At 44.9% G+C, this 26517-nt stretch overlaps 1 protein-coding gene across 2 annotated transcripts in view; it reads left to right on the forward strand.

Annotated features, from left to right (window-relative positions):
• The window catches only part of AKAP2 (A kinase (PRKA) anchor protein 2), a 205587-nt gene that overhangs the window by 15244 nt on the left and 163826 nt on the right, over nt 1–26517 (forward strand). The window contains exon 1 of one of the 2 annotated variants that reach the window (XM_021087641.1): nt 9711–9727. The exons of the other annotated variant lie outside the window; for it this stretch is intronic. Coding sequence (XP_020943300.1) covers nt 9724–9727 — 4 coding nt within the window. The 5' untranslated portion in view covers nt 9711–9723. Of the gene's footprint in view, nt 1–9710; nt 9728–26517 lie in introns of those variants that run through there. 2 annotated transcript variants of the gene reach the window in all.

The following is a 26517-nucleotide window of genomic DNA, read 5'->3' on the forward strand; positions in this document are numbered from 1 at the left end:
CCCATCTAGGGAGTGCCACAAAGATGCTAATCTTCGCAGATTCTGGCAAGGTGTGGTGGGGAGAGGAGGCTCACATGCATCACATCACCCCAGGCACCATGAGCCCTTCCTTGCACGCCTGCATCTCACAGCACAACAGTGAGGATTAAACAAGGTAGCATGTTTACAGAGTGTGACACCACACTTGGCACCCCGCTCTCCAAGAATGGTGTGATAAACATAAGCAAAAGATCTCAATAAATATCAACTACTGCTCGTTGGAATGAATAGTCCATGAAGAAAACCCTGGTGGAGGTTTCTAGGCTGCAGGCACTGCCTTGCTGTCATAGAACTGGTCAGCTTTGCATCCTATTTTTTTTAAATCTGCTTTCCTTTTATGCCACAAAAATGCCACCTGGAATGTATTCTAGTGATTGAATGTCACACCCAAACAAACTCAAAGTGCTGGAGCAGTCGATCTGGTAGAGGTAGCCCAATGTGTTTGTCCATCCCACAAAGGTTTCCTAAACCCCTGCTCTATGCCAGGCACTGTGTATCAGTCAGCTTCCTCTCTAGATTATGCCTCTGTAACAAGCAACCCCAACAAAGGTTTCTTTCTTGCTTATGCTTTATACTGGATGTGGGGTGGCTACAGCTCTGCCCCAGGCATCTTCATTCCAGGACCCAGGATGGAACAGCCTCTACATAGAGCACATGCTATTCTCACGGCAGAGGGAAAAAGGAAGTGCATCGATACCACTTAAAGTTCATGCTTGGATGTGGTGTGTGTAGCTTGTATTCTATTGGCCACGAGAGATTATGTGACCAAGCTTTGCATCAGTGGGGTAAGGGAAGTAGATCACTGATGTAGGGCTGCGTTGCTAAGTCTCTTGGTAATGGGTTGGGACATATAATCCTCTTACTGGGAAGGCAGAAAATAATTGGGAATAATAACCGTGTGCCAAAACAGAATGGTCTGTCTAGCTAATTTTCATCTCACAATAGTCCTATGAGGTAGTTATTATTATTCCCATTTTACAGAATAGAAAATGAAGGCTTGGTATGGCTAACTAACTTGCCCAGGACTAAGCCAGCAATGCACAAGGTTTCCTGACTTGAAGATGGTTCCAGGGGTGTGTAGGAAGCCTTGGACTGGGCAAGCTTCTCGAAAACTCATTTTCATAAAAGTGTTGTCACTCAGTAAACATGTATTACGTACCTCTATGTGCCAGGCACGGTGCTAGACACTGGAAACATGGTGACGTGCAGGACAGAGGCTAACAGACCCCCATGGAGTCTGGAGTCCAGTGGAGAAGAGGGGCAGACAGGTGGGACGGAAGGCATGGGTGGTCCCTGCAGCCACCAGGAGATCAGGGCACAGTGAGAGCCCAGGGTGGGGGCACGTCTCTGATGTCAGGAAGCTGAGAGCTGGAGGGCATGGCTCTTGTGAAGGGCTGGCCTGGCAGGAGGAGTGCCAAGGACAGTTTCAAGTTCAGAACTCTAGATGGTACACGACATAGTAAATCAATGATATTTTAATTTAAAAAAATATTTTAAAAAAAGAACCCGAGGGAGTTCTTATTGTGGCGCAGTGGAAATGAATCTGAGTAGTGTCCATGAAGACTTGGGTTTGATCCCTGGCCTTGCTCAGTGGGTTAAGGATCTGGCGTTGTTGTGAGCTGCGGTGTAGGTGGGTAGCTGTAGCTCTGATCTGACCCCTAGCCTGGGAACTTCCATATGCCGCAGGTGCAGCCCTAAAAAGCAAAAAACAAACAAACAAACAAACAAACAAACAAAACCCCAGAGGGCACTCCCAGAAGCTCTGGGGCAATAGACAAGCCCAGCATGTTGCTATGGGCCTTGCCAAGGCAGTGGCTGTATAGCGGGACGATGTGGTTGTGTCTGATCCAAACCCTTATCAGCCTCTCCTGGGGCTTGGTCCTGCCTTGGACTCACTCAGAGCCGTGCTCACCACGAAGCACGAGGACCAGGAAACTTCAATGTCGGCCCCAGAGGGAAAGGGAAACCCAGGTTTGCTCTGACTTTGAATCAGCGCCGTGACACATGTTGCTTACATGGCCCAAGCAACCAAACACTCGGCTCTCACTTCCCTAAACGGCTTCCATTTTCAAGGCCTGGTCATTAAAAGGAGAAGGAGAGAAATTCCCCTGCCATGGTGTGCAAAGTGTACCATCATTGTAAGAAAAACCCCTTTCTTCTCCCAGCTGCCTCTGTCCAGAAGCATGGGGCTCAGAGCCCGGTCTGACTCTGGAAGCACACCTATCAGGTAGCAAGCAGTGGCCCCTCCAACAAAGATGGCGTGTGTGCTGCCAACCAGGCTGCTGCTTAATGAGGCAAAACCCCAGCCAAAAGCTGGCCTGGCCACAGACTGTCCTTCTCAGGATGAGGGAGGCATCATAAAGGGAGCACTTCAGTGTTTGTCTTTTCAGGGCCACACTCGAGGCACATGGAGGTTCCCAGGCTAGGGGGCAAATCGAGCTGTAGCCACCGGCCTACACCACAGCCACAGCAATGCGGGATCCAAGCCACGTCTGTGACCTACACCATAGTTCATGGCAACATCAGATCCTTAAGCCACTGAGCAAGGCCAGGGATCAAACCTGTGTCCCCATGGATACTAGTCAGATATCTTTGCACTGAGCCACGACAGGAACTCCAAGGGAGCACTTATGTTCTCGAAAGAGGTGACTCTATTTTCAGCTTGGTTATGGACACATACATTCTTGAAATTTTTAGAACATTTCAAAGCCAAGCCTATATAGACATATGAATGGATGTGGATATATAAAAATATGTAAAATTTTTATATAGCCACATATATATATAATTGAGCTAAAAACTGCAGGTGGATAGCAATGTGCTTTGAACTTATTACTCCCTTTAAAGACTCTTTTGGAGTTTAGACAGGAGCCCATTCAGAGCAGACTGACTCAGTCCCAGGCCATGGGCAGGGAGCAGAAATTGCCTCCCCCAAACCCGACACCACCCCACCCCCAGCCTTCTTGCTGCACTGAGATTCATGGGGAAGCAGGAAGAGCTCCACCTTGCTGGTTGCTGGATGTAGTTTCAGGATCCACCAGGAAAGAAAGAGCAGAGTAAACCCTTGTGTCCCATGCCCCATGTCTCAGTCCTGAAGACAAATCATCTTTTAATGCAATCAAATGAGCAAACTCTGGCCATATGCCATCCTCTTATGCTTGTAAATAAAGTTTTATCGAAACCTTTTTGGGGGAAATGATTCCAAGTTTTATTGGAACTGAGTTTTTTGTGCTCCCTGATACAATTAGCCATTCCATTTCCCAGATGAGGAAACTGAGGCATAGAAAGGTGAAAATGCTTTCCCAAAATTGAGCAACTAGGAAGGGGTAGAGCCAGGGGTCATCTCCAGGCAGTCTGAGGGCTTTGAGGAAGGAGGCTGCGAGGAGGGAAGTATGAGTTCTCGGAAGCCATCCTAGAGGAGGTGACCTTGAGCAGGGTATTGATGGATAAGTAGGAGTTTGCTAGACAGAAAAAAATGAATACAGGCTGCAGGAGGGGATGTTTTAGAAGAGGAGACCCTCTGGAAGGGTCCCCTCTGGCTTCCCCAGGCCCAGACCCTTCCCTAATCTGGAGCAAAATAATACCTGACATTTAGGGAGTGCTTCTCCTATGTGCTAGGTACTGAACTAAGTACTTGATGAGTGTTATCTTTTGAAATCCTCAAATGAACTATTTACTCTTATTTCTGTTTTACAGATGAAGGGTCTGGGGCTCAAAGAGGTCGAGTAACTTGCCCGAGGCTGCTTAGACAGTGAAGTGGCGGAGCCACAACATAAACCCAGGGGCACCACAATGCACAGCACCAGGGCCCTGTTCAGGTTGTGCTCCATGCAAAACCCAAGAACCTGGCACCCAGAGCTTCATGCTTAGCCAAAATGCTGTGCCCATGTTCCTCAAACTTCCTTGTCCATAAGAGTCTCACCTGGAGGGCTTGTTAAAATAAATTGTTGGGCTCCACCCACAGAGAGTCTAATTTGTGACCATGTCTGGCGCTGAGTCAATCATTTGCATTTCTAAGTTCCCGGCCATGCTGCTGCTTCTGGTCCTGGAACCAGAGACTGAGAATTCTGTACTGCTTGACTTTAAGCAGCAATAGCATAGCACTGCTGCCCTAGGCTGCACTGAGGAACACAAACACTTAGGCGGTTGGGAGAAAATGTTTCTTCCTTCTTGGTCCATAGATCAGAATCAACCCACTGGTGCGTTTTCAACATCTCTTCTTATTCCAGTTGCCTTTCTTTTGTGGGATGCTTGTATTGAGCTTAGTTATCCACACTCTTAACATTGCTTTCCGTGCATGTAGACTTGAAGGCTCTGTCCACATCCTGGGGTTACTGCAGAATTAGGCAGCCCCATGTCTCACCACCTCTGTTCCAAATCTGATGTGCTTCTTGGATAGATAAAGATTCCAATGATCAACATGGGCGGGGGGGTGGGGGAAGAGGCACATGATCATCACGTGTTTCCCAGTGGTTCTCAGGACTCCATGGGGGCCACATTTTACCAAGTAGTAATTCCTTCCAAGTATTCATCAGGAATCTTGGGTGGCAAATGGCAAAATCCAATTTGAACTGATGGTCTGGGAAAGTTAGGCACTTCCTGAACTCACAGAGCCTGATCACAGAAAGGGTGAGAGTGCAGCTAGGCTGCAGGCGTGCCCATCCAAGGCTCCAAATGTCCCTGGCCTCTGCCCTGCATCCCCTGCCTCTGCTTCTTTCTGAGTGTCAGCAGCTTCCTATCAGGCAGGCTCTCACCACATGGTGGGGTCAGGGGTGGGGTGGGGACTCGGATGCCATCGACTCTCCAGTTCTGGTTTCAGTTCCATCTCAGACAAGGAGATGAGGTCCCTGGCTTCTGGGAAGGGTTCTGAGTGGCCTGCATGGATAGTCCTCCATCTCTGGACCATTTCGGATGTCCACCTATGTCTGATCTGGGATGAGATGGGACAGGTATTTTAGAGGATGTTAGATTCTCCCTCAAACCATGATGTTGGAATGAGTGAAAGTGCATTTCCCAGAGAACAGTGGAGGAGATGCTGGGTGGGAAGATAAAACCCCACAGGTGAGTGAGTGGGTGAACAGAAGGATGCATACCTCCTCTGTATTGGGAACTGAGCTGGAGGCTGTAGCAGGTAGAGAGAGGTAAGCCAGGAAAGCCCCAGTCTAGAAAGCAGGCTAAGACATGCCATGGATGTCAGTGCGGGTGGACGGGAATTTCTGTGGGTCCGAGCAGGAGGCATGGGGCTTGGGTGGGGTTGTCACAAATGCGTTGAGAAAACCTGCACTCTTCTGGCTGCGCTCATTCCTTCACCCACCAGCCAACTTTCAAGCATCCTCTGTGTGTTAGATAACATGCCTGCACTCAGGGGATTTAACTGGAATGCCTTAGGGTGACATCCAACCTTGTCCCCCCTTAGCCAGCCACTTGCAAAGCTATTTGTAAAGCTCCCTGAGAAGAAGCATCTTGTCCCCATCCTCCTTACGATGCTGCGGAAGGACTTTCTTCCTTTGCCATCTCAGGCTTTCTGGGTCCACGCCTTGCATCCCCCGGGCAGAGGCCCCTCATGGAGAACTGTTAGTCTGCCCAGTGGCTTTCTGTTCACCCACTCTGGATCCTGGAGCAGAGATTCTTTTTTTTTTTTTTTTTTTTTTTTTTATTTTATTTTCCCACTGTACAGCAAGGGGGTCAGGTTATCCTTACATGTATACATTACAATTACAGTTTTTCCCCCACCATTTCTTCTGTTGCAACATGAGTATCTAGACATAGTTCTCAATGCTATTCAGCGGGATCTCCTTGTAAATCTATTCTAGGTTGTGTCTGATAAGCCCAAGCTCCCTATCCCTCCCACTCCCTCCCCCTCCCATCAGGCAACCACAAGTCTCTTCTCTAAGTCCATGATTTTCTTTTCTGAGGAGATGTTCATTTGTGCTGGATATTAGATTCCAGTTATAAGTGATATCATATGGTATTTGTCTTTGTCTTTCTGGCTCATTTCACTCAGTATGAGATTCTCTAGTTCCATCCATGTTGCTGCAAATGGCATTATGTCATCCTTTTTTATGGCTGAGTAGTATTCCATTGTGTATATATACCACCTCTTCCGAATCCAATCATCTGTTGATGGACATTTGGATTGTTTCCATGTCCTGGCTATAGTGAATAGTGCTGCAATGAACATGCGGGTGCATGTGTCTCTTTTAAGTAGAGCTTTGTCCGGATAGATGCCCAAGAGTGGGATTGCGGGGTCATATGGAAGTTCTATGTATAGATTTCTAAGGTATCTCCAAACTGTTCTCCATAGTGGCTGTACCAGTTTACATTCCCACCAGCAGTGCAGGAGGGTTCCCTTTTCTCCACAGCCCCTCCAGCACTTGTTATTTGTGGATTTATTAATGATGGCCATTCTGACTGGTATGAGGTGGTATCTCATGGTAGTTTTGATTTGCATTTCTCTTATAATCAGCGATGTTGAGCATTTTTTCATGTGTTTGTTGGCCATCTGTATATCTTCTTTGGAGAAATGTCTATTCAGGTCTTTTGCCCATTTTTCCATTGGGTTGTTGGTTTTTTTGCTGTTGAGTTGTATAAGTTGCTTATATATTCTAGAGATTAAGCCCTTGTCAGTTGCATCATTTGAAACTATTTTCTCCCATTCTGTAAGTTGTCTTTTTGTTTTCTTTTGGGTTTCCTTTGCTGTGCAAAAGCTTTTCAGTTTGATGAGGTCCCATGGGTTTATTTTTGCTCTAATTTCTATTGCTTTGGGAGACTGACCTGAGAAAATATTCATGATGTTGATGTCAGAGAGTGTTTTGCCTATGTTTTCTTCTAGGAGTTTGATGGTGTCCTGTCGTATATTTAAGTCTTTCAGCCATTTGGAGTTTATTTTTGTGCATGGTGTGAGGGTGTGTTCTAGTTTCATGGCTTTGCATGCAGTGCTGGAGCAGAGATTCTTTTTCCGTCCTTCTGGTCCTTTCTTTTGACGTCCTTGGCATTCTCCCTGGGACTCCTTGCCATCCTGAGCTGTGCTTCCAGAGCCCTTTGTAGAAGGAACCCAATCCTTGCAAGTCCTCTTGAGCCCTTTGACTGTGTCACCATGAGCACACCGGACTCCGTTTCTCCGAGTGTGAGCTGGTGGGTGGTGACCTGGAGGACAGGAGGTGGGCGTCACTGGGCTCCTTGCTTCCTTTTTGATCTTCTCTATGAGCCTCTCTGCTCTGGGTCTCCTATTTTAAGAGTCTGGCCATGAAGGCAGAAGAAGAATCTGAGGGGCATTGTAGCTACGGGAACTTTGTGTGGCGCTATGGGGCTACACATCCTCACCCATCTCTCTTGTCCCAGTGGGGAAGTCAATCACAAACCCCCCCCCCAACTTTGGCAGAAATAAAGTAAACCAGGTTTCAAGTTGTCCAGCGTCATCCTTGGGCTTTCCACACTGGCATGGCCGTTCTCTGTGTCTGCCTTCCCAGGAGCTTTCTCCTGGTCATGGTCTTTGTTATCTGTGTTTCCTCGATGCCTGGCACATGCTTGGACACAGCTGGGGTTCAGGAAATGAACTGTCTCCACAAATGTAATTAACAGGTACCAGCTCTACTCGTAATGTAAAGGAAAGGGGTGGAATAGGAACAACATTTATTTTGCCAGTTTCCTGTAACATCACTGCGTTTGGGGCATGATAATTAAGAACACCTTGTAAGTCCCCTTTAAATTCAGGATTGATTAAAAAATAAGACACAGGAGTTCCCGTCATGGCTCAGTGGTTAACAAATCCGACTAGGAACCATGAGGTTGTGGGTTCGATCCCTGGCCTTGCTCAGTGGGTTACCGATCCGGTGTTGCCGTGAGCTGTGGTGTAGGTCACAGATGTGGCTTGGATCGCGCGTTGCTGTGGCTGTGGTGTAGGCCGCTGGCTACAGCTCCAATTGGACCCCTAGCCTGGGAACCTCCATATGCCGCGGGAGCGGCCCAAGAAATGACAAAAAGACAAAAAAAAAAAAAAAAAAAAAAAAGACACAGTGAACTTTTGGGGGTGGAGCTGATTAGGGAATATGGTTTAGATCTGTGTGCTGAATATAGCCCTCACCTGAGGTCAACCCAGTTTCAGGTCTGACCAACCAAAAGCCTCTCCTGGGAGCAGGCTGCTTTTGAAAAGACAGAGGCAAGAAGCAGGTGTCCTTTGGATGCTCCTGAAAGAGTGGAAAGGCCTCACCACGCATGCTCACATCCTGCTACACTGCTCCTGACGCCTGTGTCTTGTTTTCATCGCTGCCATTTCAGGAGCATCTATACCCACTACTATAATGTATAAGGCACTTTCCTAAGCGTTATTTCATTTACTTGACAAGCAGAACCTTCTAGTCCTTAAGAACATAGTTCTGGAGCTAGAAGGAGTATAAGCATCATATGCCACCCTGTAGCATTTTTATAAAGAGGAAAGATGTCAATATGCATAAAGTATATAGAAGAGGGGGAGTTCCTGTTGTGGCTCAGCGGGTTAAGAACCCAACATAGTGTCCATGAGGATGCGGGTTCGATCCCTGGCCTTGCTCCATGGGTTGAGGATCCCGTGTTGCCACAGCTGTGGCTTAGATCACAGATTCGGCTCGGATTTGGTGTTGCTGTGGCTGTGGCGTAGGCCAGCAGCTGCAGCTCTGAATTTGACCCCTAGCCTGGGGGTCGACATCCATATGCTGCAGGTGTGGCCATTTAAAAAAAAAGAAAAAGAAAAAAAAAAGAAAGACTGTTTGGCGTGGAGTAGGTGCTTAGTAAATCTTTACTTGCAGACGAGGAAGCTGAGGGCAGACTTGTGCAGTATCTCACAGTGAATAGTCAGACTACAACCCCAACTCGGGTCTTCTGGCTTCACTTCCAGACTTTCACGAACTTAATCTTTGCTTCCTTTTCAAAGCCCCTTTGAAAGTAAAGCAGTAAAAGTGCCTGGAACCCAGTCAACCGGCAAGTATTTATTGAATGTTTACTGGTGTGGGCAGGATGCCGTGGGAGGATGCAAATGGGTGTTATTAACGACCACTGAACCTGCCTCTAAGCTGCTGGGATGAGCTTGAAGGTGGAGAGGGCAGAGGACTGGTAGGTGGAGAGCAGCCTGGAAGGGCAGGAGCTGGTCCAGGGAGGTGGGAGCAGGAACACAGGACAGAGCCTGCTGAGCCGCTAGCTTGGCCCCACAAGCCACACAGCTTTCAAAAAGATGTTCTGAGGTTTGATCCCCAGCCCAGCATAGTGGGTTAAGGATCCAGTGATGCCACAGTGGCGGTGTAGGTCATGACTGTGGCTCAGATCTAATCCCTGGCCTGAGAATGCTAAAAACGTGGTGCAGGCAGCCGAAAAAAAAGCTCATTCCATAAAGATGTTCTAATCAGAGAAATGCTTCTGAACAAGTTAATCATTAACACATAAATATAACCTAGCAAACTTCTCCCTAACATCTGAGACAAGGGAGGGCAATGGAGAGGGGGATTTTTGTATTGCTCTGTTTTGGTCCGATTTGGTTCGGTTTTAAACAAGGAAGAGCCAGTCAGCTGTCAGCCCCTTGAGGGTCTTCAAGTCTCCTGAAACCAGACTCCATTCGTCCTGGGGAGGGAGAGGCAAGATCTGGCAGAAAGATACCAACACAGAAGTGGCCAGGTCTATGTCAGAATTGCCCTGCAACCCCTCAAGCACACAGGAATGGGTGAGAAAAGCATCTTTTCCTATTGATGGGAGTGGGTGTTCTTCTATAAAACCCCTGGCTCTCGGACTAGCCACGTTCAAGTTCAACAGGCATTGGTGGGCCAGCCTGGAAATCTCGATGTGTTCCTTTGACAAAAATGTGTTCATGGCTCTGAACACCTGGTGACACAAGTTGTGTTTTTTTAAAATACAGAACACAAAACAGAAGCCGTTTCCCTTCCTCTTTCTCTTCTCCCAAGTCTGATTTCTGTGCCTTCTTACCCGCTCTCTCCGTGTTCTTTCAATTCATAGTTTCTCTCCTTTTTCTCCCTCCCTCCTCCTCTCCCTTACTCTGTCTGTCCTTATTTTCTTAAAGCTTGTATCCCGCAAATGGTTTCAGGAGGCTTGCAGAAGGAGAAACCAACATAGCAAAATATAAGTAAAACATATAAGATCCAAATGATATAGATGCAGCTTAGAAGGGGCTTCCAGGGCTCTAGCCTGGATTTGTTTTTTACATTCAGCGGCCAAAATTCACATCTGAGTTGCTGCCCTTTGGCAAGGTCCTTTGCCTTAATTGATTGCCGATGAAGAGTTGATTCTGTGAGGTTGTAAGCAAGTGGCTGTTAAAATGCCGAAGCCAGTGTGAGTAGGGAAAAGGCCATTTTGATTTTGAGAATATTCTCTTTTTTAAAAGATTTTATTGGAGTGTAGTTGATTTGCAATGCTGTCATAGTTTCAGGGTTACAGCAAAGTGATTCTGAGAACATTCTTGAGCCTAATTCAGGGGCCCTCAAAGTAATCTGTGCATAAAACAGCATTTAAAATAATTTACCATCCAGGAAAATCAGGCTTAGGATATTTCAACAATTTATCACCACCGACTGCAGTATGGGAAGAGGGTTGCTGAATTTGTTGCTTATTGAAAGAGTTGTGTTTTACTCTCTGATATATTCATGTGATTCAAAATCAAAATATTAGGAGTTGTGGTACAGCAGAAACAAATCCAACTAGTAACCATGAGGTTGCAGATTTGCTCCCTGGCCTTGCTCAGTGGGTTAAGGATCCAGCATTGCTGTGAGCTGTGGTGTAGGTCGCAGACACGGCTTGGATCCTGCGTTGCTGTGGCCGTGGCATTCGCTGACAGCTATAGCTCCAATTTGACTCCTATCCTGGAAACCTCCATATGCTGTGGGTGCGGCCCTAAATAGCAAAATAAATAAATAAATAAATAAATAAATAAATAAATATATATATATATATATAGAGAGAGAGAGAGAGAGAGAAAGGTATCTATTTTGGGATGTCTTATTTTGCATACATGTCTCCTTTTCCTTCCTCTGTCAGCTCCAAAAGGGAACTACTTTGAGTAGATTTTTTTTTTGTCAATGTGTTGCTATATGCAAATATAATAAAATTCAAAAATATCTTTCCATTCTTCTCCCTTTCTTACACCAAAAGTATGATACTACATACAGTATTTTGCACCTCTTTTTTTCTTTTACTTAACATATTCTGGAGAGTTTTCCATGTTAACACACATGAACTTACACAAACACACACACACACACACAGAGCTGCATAATATTTCATTGTGTGGATGCACTTGTTCCAGCTTCCAGCTCTGCCCGTTTTACTGAGAAGATACTGTGGGTTCAGCCCTTCTTGTGGGAATCCCCTGTGCCTGTAATGCATTTAGGGACCAATCAAAACCCTATGGTGTGACAGTCAGAGACCCCAAATCAGGAAACACCCCCTGTTCCCAGGAGCCTCACTGACAGTTTGATACAAAGCCCGGCTCCCTGGCTGTGAGGTTCTTTAAGGTATTTCAGTGTAAAACTGTGAGTCAGAGTGGTTAGTGCCATCAAGGAGAGTATTTATACAGAAAACAAGTATGGAGATTTGAGTTTATTTCCTAAATCACTCTCATTTATGTCTTTTTTCAATATGAAGGGGTGAAGAATCATTTAAGAAGAAACAGTTCTGATGGGACACTAAAAATTCATGTAACGTATCTATGACTTCACCCTTCTTATTAGTCCTGACCATTTTTTAGAGCTAAACTCTCCATTCACTCTGAGATCCTTAATTTTATATATATATAACCATATATATATATAACCATATACATATATATATATATGTATATGGTTTTTGTTTTGTTTTTTTTTTTCTTTTTAGGGCCATATGGAGATTTCCAGGCTAGGGATCGAACCGGAGCTGCAACTGCCGGCCTACACCACAGCCACAGCAGCTTGGGATCCAAGTCACGTCTGTGACCTACACCACAGCTCACGGCAGTGCCGGATCCTTAACCCACTGAGCAAAGCCAGGGATTGAACCCATGTCCTCAGGAATACCAGTCGGATTCATAGCCCACTGAGCCACAAGGAGCACTCCCAATCTTATGCATTTTTAATAATACTATGCAGGGTATATAAAATAGATCAGTATATTGAAGTATATCAATCTCTTAAATGAGTCTTTTAAGTAACGCCTATTCCTGAAAATCTCCTCGTATGTGTAATTATTGCAAATCAAATGTCTATTTCCATAGAAACTGCCTTTTTTTAAAGACAATACAAGGAGTTCCCGTCGTGGCGCAGTGGTTAACGAATCTGACTGGGAACCATGAGGTTGCGGATTCGATCCCTGGCCTTGCTCAGTGGGTTAAGGATCTGGCGTTGCCGTGAGCTGTGGTGTAGGTCGCAGAAGCAGCTTGGATCCTGTGTTGCTGTGTCTCTGGCGTAGGCCGGTGGCTACAGCTCTGATTAGATCCCTAGCCTGGGAACTTCTATATGCTGAGGGAGCGGCCCTAGAAAAGGCAAAAAGACAAAATAAATAAATAAGTAAATAAAGACAATACAAGATGGGAGTTCCCATCATGGTGCAGTGGAAACGAATCCGACTAGTAACCATGAGGTTGCAAGTTCGATCCCTGGCCTCGCTCAGTGGGTTATGGATAAGGCATTGCCTTGGGCTGTGGTGTAGTTGCAGATGTGGCTTGGATCCCGTGTTGCTGTGGCTGTGGTGTAGACCGGCAGCTGTAGTTCTGGTTGAACCCCTAGCCTGGGAATCTCCATATGCCTTGGGTGCAGCCCTAAAAAGCAAATAAATAATTAGATAAATAAATAAATACAAGATGGCTCCTTTTAGAATTAAAAAAACACTAATACTTTGCAATTTTGGATACTTATTAATTTTTCAGAAAGCAGGGCACAACTGCAGACTATTTCTACACTAAACATTTGCTATCTCTAATGAGGTGAAATGTGTCTAGGCTTTTTTCTTCCATGTGAAATATGCTTAATTGTCTTTTATGTTCTGACTTTAAAAAAAAAATTCCAATATACATCTTTTAGTTAACCTGACATTTCTTTCACCTCATTAAACTAGCTTCAAATGGTAATACTTCATCAAATTCAAAATAGATCTGATTCCTACACCAAAATCCAGATTTGAAAACAATGCATCTTAAGCTACAGTTCAAATTCAAAAGAAAGCTAACATTTAATAAGCCTTGATATAATGTGTTGCTTGAGTCAAGAGTGGAAAAGTTGAATGACAGGAAGCTGTATGAATGCTGAGGGGGAAAATGCATTCGATGAAACATAATGAATGTGTTTCTGAATTGGTGCAGTTCACGGCAAACTTCCCAAGAAGACAAGGATTTGCTTGGCCTTGATTTTCTGATCTATCTTCATTTAGCTGTCAATACTATGAATAATAGACCTCAGTTTCAGTGGGAACTCTTGAAAGAAGACGTCCGAGGAATTCCCGTCGTGGCGAACGAATCTGTGGTTAACGAATCTGACTAGGAACCATGAGGTTGCGGGTTCGATCCCTGGCCTTGCTCAGTGGGTTAAGGACCTGGCATTGCCGTGAGCTGTGGTGTAGGTCACAGACGTGGCTCAGATCCCGAGTTGCTGTGGCTGTGGTGTAGGCCAGCAGCTACAGCTCCAATTCGACCCCTAGCCTAGGAACCTCCATATGCCACAGGAGCAGCCCCAGAAAAGGCAAAAAGACAAAAAAAAAAAGAAGAAGAAGAAGAAGAAGAAGACGAAGACATCCAAAAATAAAGCTCTATAACTGCCTACTACAAAAATATTCCTAGAGCCTGTCCATCCGATGTGCATTTGATAGGTTTCCTTTATGTCCGTTTTTTTCCTACTCAACATTTTCTCTGATGTTCAGGAATATGCAGACAGTTTTCTCAGTGCGACAGCCTCTCTGACTTAGATTTTCTATTTCCCTTGTGTTTGTGCCAATTAAAGCAAGCCTCAGGCTGTGCTTATGACATATTTTCAGAAATCTGTTGTGTAAGAGATGGTGCCCGTCTCCCGCACTGTTTTTCCTTAGTCGTCTTTCCTCACTGCTTTCCAATCTACCCTTTGTCTTCTTTGAAGTCTGTGTGTTTGACATTTTTTGAAAAGATCTTTCTTACATTTGGATTATTGTAATGAGTAATCACATCAAGAGAAACTCCAGAACAGGACGTGGAATGACCTGTTCTAGAAGCATTTCCTAAAACACCTGCCACTCCTTCTTAATAGACCTTTCTCTGCCATTTATTTTATGCAGAAGTTCATATTGGGAATCTGGATCATCTCCTTTCTGAGAGACTTTAAAAGAAAGATTTTGATGGGAGGAATAATTTCTAGAAACAGAATCTAGTGAACATTTACCAATAAATTATCACCATGAAGTTGGTTTTCTTCTGATCTTTGGTAGAGGCCATGTGCATATTTAGGTCTGCTTTTATGGTCTGCTTTTCTTTTTCATAATATCATTTTTCATGTACATGCCTCTGCAAGTTTCTAGTTTGGGCTAAAAATTTTTAATCTTTTGTTCATCACTTTGGCATATCTTCTCCAAAAATGGATTATTACGTCAAAGAACACAAACAATCTAATAGCTTCCTGGAGTGATTTCACAACAAGTAACAGAAAAGTTCATCTCCATTGGCATAAATAATAAGGAAATGATATAATTGCTCATAAGAACTCCTGTGGTGGGGCTGCCTGGAGTGATTTAATTTCACAACATGGTGACATCTTCAAGGGCTCAGCTTTCTTCCATGTTTCTGTTCCGTCATCCTGAGAGAGCCATCCATCAGCTATTCTCATGGTCACAAAGTGGCTGCCACAGTCTAGGCATCACAGCCTTCATACATCTATCTGAAAATGTTCAGTGGAAAAAGGGAAGGAAGTTTCTTTCATCTGTGTCTTTTTTAAAGAGCAAGTAAATATTCCCCAAAGATCCCTATCAGGTTTCCGTTTCATTGTTCATTCAGTGCTTTATTGGCCTGTGCCTTTCCTACACCAGTCACTGGCAAGGAGCATAGGATTTCTATGACTGATTTAGTGAAACATGGGACTGTGTGAACAGCAGCTCACCTGGACCAGATGTGTTCTGTTCTACAGGGGAAGGATGGTTTCTGCTACACTTCCCTCACATATGGTCTGATTAGAATACCAATTTATACCAGCAACCTGCAAAGTCTCAATGTGCTCATTCCCTGACAGTGCTAGGTTTCTATTACTTTTACTTATTATTATGAATCTGAAAAAGAGTTATCTAATAGCTTTGCGTTTCTTTAAGGATGACCAAGGTACATGTAGTCTCTTTAGGATGAGTCAGTCGGTTTTCATTTCCTTTAGCATTTCACATCTACTGAATTTGAAAACCCCAATGCAACCAGTTTTATATAGTAACTGCACAAGAGCATTTAGCACCATTCATTATCCCTGTATGATTTTTGAGTCAGAGATCACATCTACTACATAAACCTTTATTGCAAAGTTCTCCTTATAGGGTATTAAAGTTTAAACATAGGGCATTCCTGTGGTTAACAAATGCGACTGGAAACCATGAGGTTTTGGGTTCGATCCCTGGCCTTGTTCGGTGGGTTAAGGATCTGGTGTTGCCATGAGCTGCGGTGTAGGTCACAGATGCAGCTCGGATCCTGCATTGCTGCGGCTCTAGTATAGGCCGGCGGCTATAGCTCCGATTAGACTCCTAGCCTGGGAGCCTCCATATGCCATGGGAGCGGCCCTAGAAAAAGCAAAAAAAAAAAAAAAAAGTTTAAAAATAGGAAAAAGAAAGGAAAAAACCAAAGGACGAAAGGTATTCACTCCCAAAGAATTTGGGTAGCTTCAGATTGAAGGACAGATGAGTCTGGAGGAAAAAATACCCCTTTGGTGACGTGCCATGTGGCTCTCTAGTAGCAGACCCTTCCTTTATCCAAATATCAAGTCTGTCGGTCTCATCATACTGCCCCACAATGGTGGAAAGAGAAGTAGCAGCTGGTCATACATCAATCTTCTCCACCTCTGGAGGGATGTTGCGGTCTGTTTATCACTTTTCGTCTCTGGTTGCCCTCAGCTACTCAGAAGTCCCTCTCCCTGTGGTCAAGCTGGTAGGCAAGTTTCTTTCACATCATTACCCCCTTTGTCACTGGCACAGCCTTCAGAGTGGAGGACCCTAACCAAAACAACAATGGCAGCTTCTCCTCTAATATTTGCTGCTCCAAAGAGGTTATTTTCAATACATTCAAGGAAGGGACCCTTTGCAGGGGTGCCTACTCCCATCAGGGATGACATGCGCTAGGCAACAGAGAGCTCTGTCCTGCCCCTGCTCTATCGACGTCAGCCCAGGGAAACACTACAAGCTTCTCCCTGTGCCAAACTCGGTCCATCCTTTCCTGTTCCAAGAGGCATCACCACGTTGCTGGAGGTGGCTGCCTTCATGTGGGTGCATAGATCATATTTGTCTGTCTCCAAAGAGCCCCATTGTAATGAAAATGCTGAACTGCCACTTCTGTTAAGCATGGTTTCCCTAAACATCCACCAAAGGAGGAAAAAGATGGTGACGTCATAAAGTCTTCTTATACCAGGATGGAAAGAACTTAGGGAGAAACAGACTCCTTCTGTTCACTGCTGCTTACCTCATTGTTTCCTAATGGTTTGGCTGAAAGAAGCCCATACGAAGATGCAGAGGGCTGCCCCTCCATGTGTCGGCCTGCACTTATTTCCATGTGGTATTGTCAGAGCACTTTCCATGAGCCATCCTAAACTGACCCCAATCCAAAATGGGCCCCAAGGAAAATCCAGAACCAGCTCTTTAGCTCCTTAGTCCAAGTTGCAAGAGTTACCTTTAAAATGCTTGTCTGCCCGCCCCCCCACCATTTTAACCCTCCATTAAAGCAAAAGTAAAGGGAGTTTCTTCATGGCTCATTGGGTTAACGTTCTGACATCTACTGTGGCTCTGGTTTCAGCTGTGGCCTGGGTTCAATCCTGGCCCAGGAACTTTTGCATGCCACAGGTATAGCAAAAAAAATAAAATAAAATAAAATAAAGAAAGTTGGTGAATTAGGACAAAGGCAACTTCCCTTTACCCAAGAAGCATCACCAAGGCTACCAAGTATGGAAGGGCAAACCGGAGTCAATGACATTGCCAGAAACTGGCACGTTTGTCAGAACACCTTGCCTTTTTGTTCACTGTGAGATCAGCATGTGCCCAGAATCCTGTCATTTTGCAGGAATACTTGTACTCTTGGAAGAAAAAAATACGTTCAGAGGCTATTTTCTTTGTTTTTCATGAATGCAGGATTTGATCTTATTGTGTGTGGGGGGAAACTTCCTCTAAATTAAGGCCCAGACTGTAGGCTCTCTGAGGGCAATTCTTCCTTCTCTAAAGGTCTAACTGCAGGGGGGAGGGGAGGGCCTGGCTCCAAGAGAGACACCCCTGCATCTCTGGCTGGGAAAATAAATCCGAGATTTTAAAAAAAATTTTTTGAAGCATAGTTAATTTACCATGTTGTGTTAGTTTCAAGGATACAGCAAAGTGATTCAGTTATACATTACGTATATTCTTTTTCGGATTCTTTTCCTTTATAGGGTATTACAAGATACTGAGCATGGTTCCCTGTGCTATACAGAAGGTCCTTGTTGCTTACCTGTCTTATATACAGTAGCATATGTAAATTAATCCCCAACTCCTAATTTAGCTCCTCCCTCCCCCAACACTATCCCCTTTGGTAATCATGCGTGTGTTTTCTATTTCTGTGAGTTTATTTCTGCTTGGTAAATAAGTTAATTTATATCTTTTTAATATAAAATTATGAATGAAAATGTGTCACTTTGTAGGGTGCTCAGAAGTAGCCACTGCTACCTCTAGTCATGGGTTGTGGTCCAACCCAGAGCCTTGTTAACTCATATCTTGACGAAGACCCTGACGATGAATCACGTAGGCACTGAAATATGAGTTTACCCATATCAGGCTCTGAGAGACACCAGGATATGAATGGCTGGAAACAAAGGAACCGATATCTCAGTGGGGATGTGATTGCAGCCTGGAACACTTGAAGGTTGTTTTGTGGAGGAGACTATAGACATGTTTGACTCTGAAGGCTGAGCTGGAGCCAGTAGTTGCCTAGAGTTAAATTTTAGCTCAATATCAAGAAGTACATTTGGATACGAAACTTGCTAAAAATGGAATGAGCTGTATGCATTTCCCAAAGTGGCCATAACAAAATGCCACAAACTGGGTGGCTTCAAAACAACCCTGTTTTTTTCTGGGTTGAAATGTGTCCTCTCATGATGTCGGAGGCTAGAAGTCCAAGATCAAGGTGTTATCAAGGCTCTGCTCTCTCTGAAGTCTTTGGAGGGGGGAGGTAGATCCCTCCTGGCCTCTCCTAGCCTCTGGTGGCCCCAGGCTTTCGTTGGCTTGTGGCTGGATGACTTGAGTCTCTGTTTCTGCCTTCACGTGGCCTTCTCTGTGCATCTGCCTCTCCTGTAAGGGCATCAGTCGTGTTGGAATAGGGCCCACCCCAATGACCTCATCTTAACTTGGTTATATCTGCAAAGGTCCTGGGGGTTAGGATGACAGTATATCTTTTGGGGGAACACGATTCAACCGATAATGAGCTGCCTCTGTGGGAGTGAGTCCTTTATCCCTGGAAGTGTACAAATAGAATCAGAATGAGTTGTTTCTCAAGATGCTTAAAGAGATTCTTTCAAGATGCTTATAGAGAGCAGGACTAGGTGACTCTCCAGTGTCTTCTTCCGACCATGGCATTGCCTAATCCTATAAGTCCTGTTGGAAAGAGCTCTGCTAAATCCTGGGACCACACTTCGTCTGGTCTTGGTGAAATGTCACATGCACAGAAACATAGTCCAGCTTCCAATCATTCAAAGGAGATCCAATGTTTACTTTTAATTCTTGAAGATCCAATGTTTACTTTTAATTCTTGAAGAACATCAGTGGCAATCCTTTTTTCTGTTCCCCACCGCTGCTTCTCTTGGAGTCTTTGTTTTAGTCAGCACTCCTTGAGTCATACATGACCAAATCCTAATTCAAAGTAGTTTCCAAAAAAAGTTTCGACTTTCTCAAAAATGATGAAGTCCAGGAGTCATTCTTTTGACTTAGACTCCGTTCCTCAGTTTTACATTCCTCTTCACTGGCTCTGTTTTCTGGAAAGCTGTTTTTCACATGTGGTCACCAGTTGTCCCAGGATGAATCTCAGCAGTTTAGCAAACTCATTGGGAAAAGTCCTCCTTTTCAGCATTCTCAGGAGAGTCCCAGGGCTGGCTCTCTTTGGGCCAACCCTGTCCCCATGTTTTGTCACCTGCTTATCCAAAACTCATCTCAGGGACTCTGCTTAGTCTCTGAGGAAGGAAGCTGAGGAACGGAGGTCGCCCCACAGGAGTCACACGAAGGGAAATTGGGGTGCTATTTACATAATAAGAGGGAATCAGTGTTGGAGAAGACAAAGCAATAATGTCCAGTATGATTCCTTTGTTCCTTCCCTCAGACCACTGGTGTCTTTTGATTGATTGATTGATCAATCAACAGACAGACAGACAGATAGATTTGGGGGAAATTAGTAGGAAGAGACATGGTGGGAAGGCAGGAAAAAAAAAGGAAGGGAAAACCAAAAACATGCTAAGCTGCCTAGATTTTATCCATCCATCCATCCATCCGTCTGCCTGTATATCTATCTATTGATCGATTGATTGATTAATCTATCAATCTAGTGATCTACTCTGTCTAAAAGCTAGGCAGCTTAACATCCGTTTCTTTTGATTTCCCTTCCCTTTTCCTCCTGCCTCTCTAGCTTGTCTCTTCCTACTTATTGCCCCAATTCTGAATTATAAATGCCTAGCTTCTGAGCTGGCAAATACTGATCTCTCCTTTAAGGGCAAGACAGGAAGAGAAATGGAGCCAGCCAAGACCGGATTCCTTGTAGCAGCTGAGGGGAGGGGGGGGGAGGAGGAACTCACATTAATAATTTTGTCCCCATCACATATTAAATCGCCAGAGTGATCCTGTGTCATTTTGAGTTGTAGATGCTTTAAAAATTTGCATCTGTGTCCAAGAAAGCAGTAGATAAATTTGCCCATGATTGGAGAAAGGAGACTTGGGGTTATAAATACCGTAATGCAGCGTTATGGATGCATCCCAAAAGTTTGGTCAAACGGTATCTGTGTTTTTGCTTCCAGACTTCTGTGAGTGGATCAAGCCAAACTCCCAAATGGGTTTTTAAACTTGAGAAACATCAGGCTTGTTTGTTTCCAACTACACAGGCACCCTTGAATGGAAAACAGCACAGGGTCATAAAACAATATAAAAATTAATTGCTATCTCTTCCTTCTGCCTTCAGCACATTCAGCCCAGCAGCACTTCAGACTCAAAACTCTTTAAACAAACCCCATCCACCACCCTCCCCTCTCCTGCCTCCCGCAACATACACATAGGCACAAACAGCCTGTTAAGAGCATTTAACATCCCAGGCCAAGGGCTTTGGCCGCATCTCTGGAATCCATCCTGACTGCTTCCTGGTTCCCCATCCCTCATCACTAGTCTTGCTCCTCTTCACTCTCTGACCCTGAGGGGAGGCTCTGGTCCCCAGCCGTACTTCAGACCCGGTTCTGGGAGTTGCCTGATGTTCCACACCCATCGGCTGTGAATCAGAGGCTCTCCTGCTTCCTGCCCTGACCCTCTGTTATTTAAGTAGATTCATTTGCGAGGACTGCCTAAACAACACAAATGTATGTTCCGGAGTTCCTGTTGTGGCTCAGCGATAACGAACCCGACGAGTATCTATGAGGACGTGTGTTCAATCCCTGGCCTCGCTTAGGGGGTTAAGCATCCCATGTTGCCGTGAGCTGTGGTGTAGGTCACAGATGCAACTTGGATCCTGGGTTGCTGTGGCTGTGGCATAGGCTGGCAGCTGTAGCCCCAATTTGAACCTCTAGCCTGGGAACTTCCATTTGCCATGCATGCAGCCATAAAAAGACTGACTAAGATAGATAGATAGATAGATACATAGATAGATAGATAGGTGTATTTTTCCACAGTTCTGGAGGCTCTAAGTCCAAAATCAAGCTGCTTCTGAGACCTCTCTGCTTGGCTTGCAGTGACCATCTTCTCCATGTGTCCTCACATGGTCCTCCCTCCGTGTGCAGGCCCCCCTGGTGTTCCGCTGTGAGTCCAAAGGTCTCTTCTGAGAAGAACAACAGTCAGGATGAATTAGAGCTCAGTTGGACAGCTTCATTGTCATTTCATCTCTTTAAAGACCCTACCTGTCGTGATTCAGTGGAAACGAATCTGACTAGCATCCATGAGGATGCAGGTTCGATCCCTGGCCTCACTCAGTGGGTTAAGGCTCTGGCATTGCCATGAGCTGTGGTGTCGGTCGAAGACTTGGCTTGGATCCTGTGTGGCTGTGGCTGTGGCTGTGGCTGTGGCTTCAGCCTGGGAACCTCCATATGCCACAGGTGCAGCCCTTAAAAGACAAAAGACAAAAAAATAAAATAAATAACGACCCTACCTCCAAATACAGTCACAGTCTAAGGAACTTGGGATTAGGGCTTCAACATAGTGAATTTGAGGGGAACATCCTTCAGTTCATAACACCAGACTAGCTGACTCCCCACCTGCAGGGCTACAGATCTGCTAAAAACTGGGAACCGGGAATTCCCATGTGGCTAAAGCAATTTCTGCTTAAGAACTATGATAATCTGTGAGGCAAGGAAGGGACCAAATCATCACCAGTATTTGTAGAAAAAAGTTAGCTGGGCAAAGCCAGGAGAGGTGCTAATTATGATCCTATGATCCCAGTCACATACAGACATTAGAAGCTTTTTTTTTTTTTTTTGGTCTTTTTTAGGGCCATGCCCATGGCATATGGAAGTTCCCAGGCTAGGGGTCAAATTGGAGCTGCAGCTGCCGGCCCATGCCACAGCAATAGCAACGCAGAATCAAAGCCATATCTGCAACCTACACCATAGCTCCCGGCAACACCAGATCCCTGATCCATTGAGGGAGGCCAAGGATCCAACCTGCATCCTCATGGATACTAGTTAAGATTCGTTTCCACTGCACCACAACAGGAACTCCCAAGATATTAGAAGCTTTGATTTAGCTCTGGGTTTCTGCTCTTTCTCCTGGCAACACTTTTCTTAACCACAATTTGTATTACTACATATTCCTAGAAGCCATTTATTTTTAAAGCTGTGGGTGTGCCCCCAAAAGACAATAAATAAGTAAGCAAATAAATAAATATTCAATTTACTTCAAAACATCTTCAACAAAGAATTCGAGGGACCACTGTATAGCACAGGGAACTATAGTCAATATCTCATAATAACCTATAATGGAAAAGAATCTGAAATATATGTGTGTATATTGATATGTACACTTACATTTATATCTGAATCACTTTGCTGTACACCTGAAACTAACACAGCATTGTAAAACAACTATAATGGCAAAAAAAAAGATTGAAATGGGATTAGTTCACAACTTTGCTCAGCCTCCTCATGCAGGACACTGGGATGGCAAACTTAGATGCCATTAAGGGAGTGATAGCAACTAACAGGCAAGTCAGTAGAGTGTGGTGGAGACTCCTATATAAAGAGCAGGCAAATCTCGTATATAAAGGTTGTCTTGGCAGTTGCTGCCATGCAGAGGAGTGGATATGGGGCCTAGTTTTGCCAAATCTTCTCATTTTTTTTTTTCTTCAAGATAAACTAGATGTTTGTTTGGATGTTTCTGTAAATCTCTTGACTTTTAAATCTTGACAACTAAATAGCTTGAAACAACAACACAGCCTTGGAGACTAGACAGAGCATGCCTACAAACTAGAAGGACCACCATTTGTAACTTCTGGATTACTCCAAGAACCTTCCTGAGGTTTCCAGAGGGTTCTGCTAAAAATAGTGTGATTAGTAGATGCACACTCTTGCATTTGGAGTGGGTAAGCAATGAGATCCTACTGTATAGCACAGGGAACTATATCTAGGCACTTGTGATGGAACATGACAGAGGATAGTGTGAGAAAGAGAAAGTATACGTATGCATAACTGGGTCATTTTGCTGTAGAGCAGAAATTGACAGAACACTGTAAATCAACTGTAATAAGAAATTAACACAAACTATATATATTTATGTATGATATAAAGTAAAGAAAAATTACTTCTCAAGAATTAAAAACAAAATATTCTCCCCTGTATACTTCTACTCGATTCGGCTGGGTTTTCTGAATGGCTTGGTGAGCTCCCACGGGTCACCTGACACCATCACACTCCCCTACCCCACCCCAAGGCACTGGCAGAACGCCCAGAACTTGGGATGGAAATGCAACATCCTGGCCGCCTCACCAGGGAAGGCCCCTACAATGAGGGAAGGGCCCGGTGCTGGAATCGGATTGCCCAGAGAAAATCTTTTCCAAGATGACCAGCTTCGTGAGGGCACAGACGGCGTCTTTCCAAATGGCTCTCCCCAGCTCAAGCACAGTGCCTGGCACAGGGCAGAAATGTAAGGAAGGAGGCCCAGGAGGGGAGGGATGTGACCACCATGACATTTCTGAACAATAATGGTAGTGATGCTAGGGAAGACAGATCTAAGTTGGGAGACCTCTGAAAGCCTGAGCTGGTACATGGGCAGTGGGGCTGGAGAGGAGGCGGAGGTGGGAAAGGCCTGGCAGAGCTCAGCTTCTTCACCTCTCAAGGGCCATGCTCTCCACTGTTCCTCCTGTTGCTGACACACTTTCCAGGACCAACAAAGGGAAAGTCACTGCACACCAGCTGGGTGGTTGATCTTCCAAAGAGCTCAAGGGCTCTAAATAGGCCCCTGTCACCACTCATTGTTTTAATCATTAACAGGCCAATGGGGAGTTCCCGTTGTGGCTCAGAGGTTAACGAACCTGACTGTATCCATGACGATGTAGGCTGGATCCCTGGCCTCACTCAGCAGGTAAGGATCCAGTGTTGCTGTGAGCTGTGGTGTAGGCTGCAGACACGGCTTGGATCCTGAGTTGCTGTGGCTGTGGTGTAGGCTGGCTGATGCAGCTCTGATTCGACTTGGGAATCTCCATATGCCTCAGGTGCAGCTCTAAAAGGCAAAAAAAAAAAAAAAAAAATAGGTCATCGCATTTCCCTAGCATAGGAACTGGATCCAAGATGGTGACTTGTGTTTTCATTTAATTTTATGTCACATGTTTAGGGGTAAATATCAAGTATCTTTCCAGCCTAGTAAGAGCAGGCTGACAAATCTAATAATTAGGATATTTTAGAGACTATAACAGAATGTTTAATTGGACTTGGGGTGGGGAGCCCCCCTGGATGGTAATATCTGCAAACTAACTTGAGAGTAAACCAGGTTTTTAGCTGTTAATTCTCTAACCTCTGAGAAGGGACCCTGTTTGTGAGCAGTCCCTGGAGTTTGTTGCAAGTGGCACGGTCGCCTTAAAAGACTAATTTCCTAGGACTGGTTTGGGTAGGCCAAAACAAACCATTTTCAAAATTGGCTTGGGTCTCAAGGGTCTTGTAAAACTCATTTTCAACACTGCTGTGATGCTCTTTTGCTCTCATTTTCATGCATTTGGAGCCTGCTTCTCTCTTCAGAGACAGAAGGGTGCTTAAAATGCTTCTTTGGGAGTAGAGCAGGAGGTGAAACACCCAGTCTTCCATCCACTCTCAGATGCTGTGACCGAGAAAGGCTCTTTTCTTCTTAAAATGAGGTCTGAGACTCCAGAGCCAACAGTGAATGGCAGCTGAAAGACTGTTGGAGCTTCACAGACAGATACTTGTGTGTATGTGTGTGTGTGTGTGTGTACACGCATGGGTGTGTGCTTGGGTTATACATGTGTGCAAATGTGGGTCTATAAGTGTGCATACTTTTATGTACACATCCGTAAGCATGGACACACATGTCTGCATGGGAGTGTGTGTGTGTATGTGTGTGTGTACATAAAAGCATATGCATGTGGCAGGCAGGTACATGTGTACACATATTGTTTCAATCTCAAGAGGGGTGTTCCTGCTTGCCCCTCTAACCATGGGCCCCTTAGTTAGCAGAAATGATTAGCAAGAGCTGTAGCGTGGCTTGAGCTTCATCCCAATCCCAGATCAGCTCCTTACTTTGGGCGACTTATTCACCTCTCTAAGCTTCATTTTTTGCTCTCTAGAAAGTGAGGCTAAACATAGTGCCTACTTCCTGTGGGGTTTTTAACTGTTCATGATATCACGTATGTTAAATATAGCACGAGGAAGAACACATAATAAGCACTCCAGAAATGATAGCTGTTATTACTGTTGTGGTTCCTCCTTCCTACCCCAGGTTTACAGGGAGAGAGTCAGGTGGACTCTGAAGACAATTTTCCAGTCCAGGGTGCTAGAAGTTTCCACCGTCCCTCTGTGTGGTTCCCTCTCATATCACCCCAAGTTAGTCCCAGGGTTTTTTGTGGGGTGTCAAAATCCAAGGTGGACCTCAGAGGCACTAGGTATTTTCATAGTCTTCATCCTCTTCCATCTTTCAAAGTTCTGCTGTGCAGGTCACCCTCCATAGAACTAGATTTGAAATCCCATAGGACCATGTCTTGGAACTCTTCCTGTGTGAAAGGAGAACCTCCCCCATCCTAGGTGCCACCAAGAGGCGCTGTAAAGCCCTGGTAAATGTCTGCTGAATTGCCCTGGGTTGGGTGCTGTTTCTCTCCAGGGACCTCACCACAAAGCCTTTATTTGATTGGCTCAGAAGCCATCCTGAATAGGAACCTCTGGGAAGAAAATATCCCCTCTGCAAACCTGTTTTTTTTTTTTTTTTTTTAAATATGTCCTCAAGCTTCCTGTTCCCCTATCTCTGAAACGAAAAGAAATCCTCATCTTTGGGGGTGGTAGTAAGCTCTCTTGGGTGGTAGTCAGGTGTGCTGGTTAAGTAGATAGACTCTGACGTTAGAGTGCTTGGATTAAATATTGGTTCCATCACTTTCTAGTTCAGTTTTAAGTTTTGGGTTTTCTTTTTTTCCTCTTTCCTTCCTCCCTTCCTTCCTTCCTTCCTTCCTTCCTTTCCTTCCTTTCCTTTCTTTCCTTTCTTTCCTTTCTTCTTACAGCCTCAGCATATGGAAGTTCCCGGGCTAGGGGTCAAATTGAAGTTACAGTTGCTGGCCTATGCCACAGCTACAGCAAGAAGGGGTCTGAGCCACATCACTGACTTACACCGCAGCTCGTGACAATGCCAGATCCTTAACCCAGAGAGTGAGGCCAGGAATCCATCCCACATCCCCATGGATACTATGTCATGTCTTAACCTACTGAGCCACAACAGTAACTCCAGTTTTAAGTTTTTGAAGTCTCAGTTTTCTCTTCTGTAAAGTGGGGATAATACTGTACCTGCCTCATGGACCTATAGTACGAGGGTTGAATTAGATGATCCCCATGAAGCCCTTGACTCATTGGACATCCTCCATAGAGTTTAGCTGTCATGACTGGTATTATTGTGGCCACATTGGTGGGAGAACAATGAGGTCGA

This window comes from Sus scrofa, chromosome 1 (genome assembly GCF_000003025.6).
Source record: "Sus scrofa isolate TJ Tabasco breed Duroc chromosome 1, Sscrofa11.1, whole genome shotgun sequence".
Lineage (NCBI taxonomy): Eukaryota > Metazoa > Chordata > Mammalia > Artiodactyla > Suidae > Sus > Sus scrofa.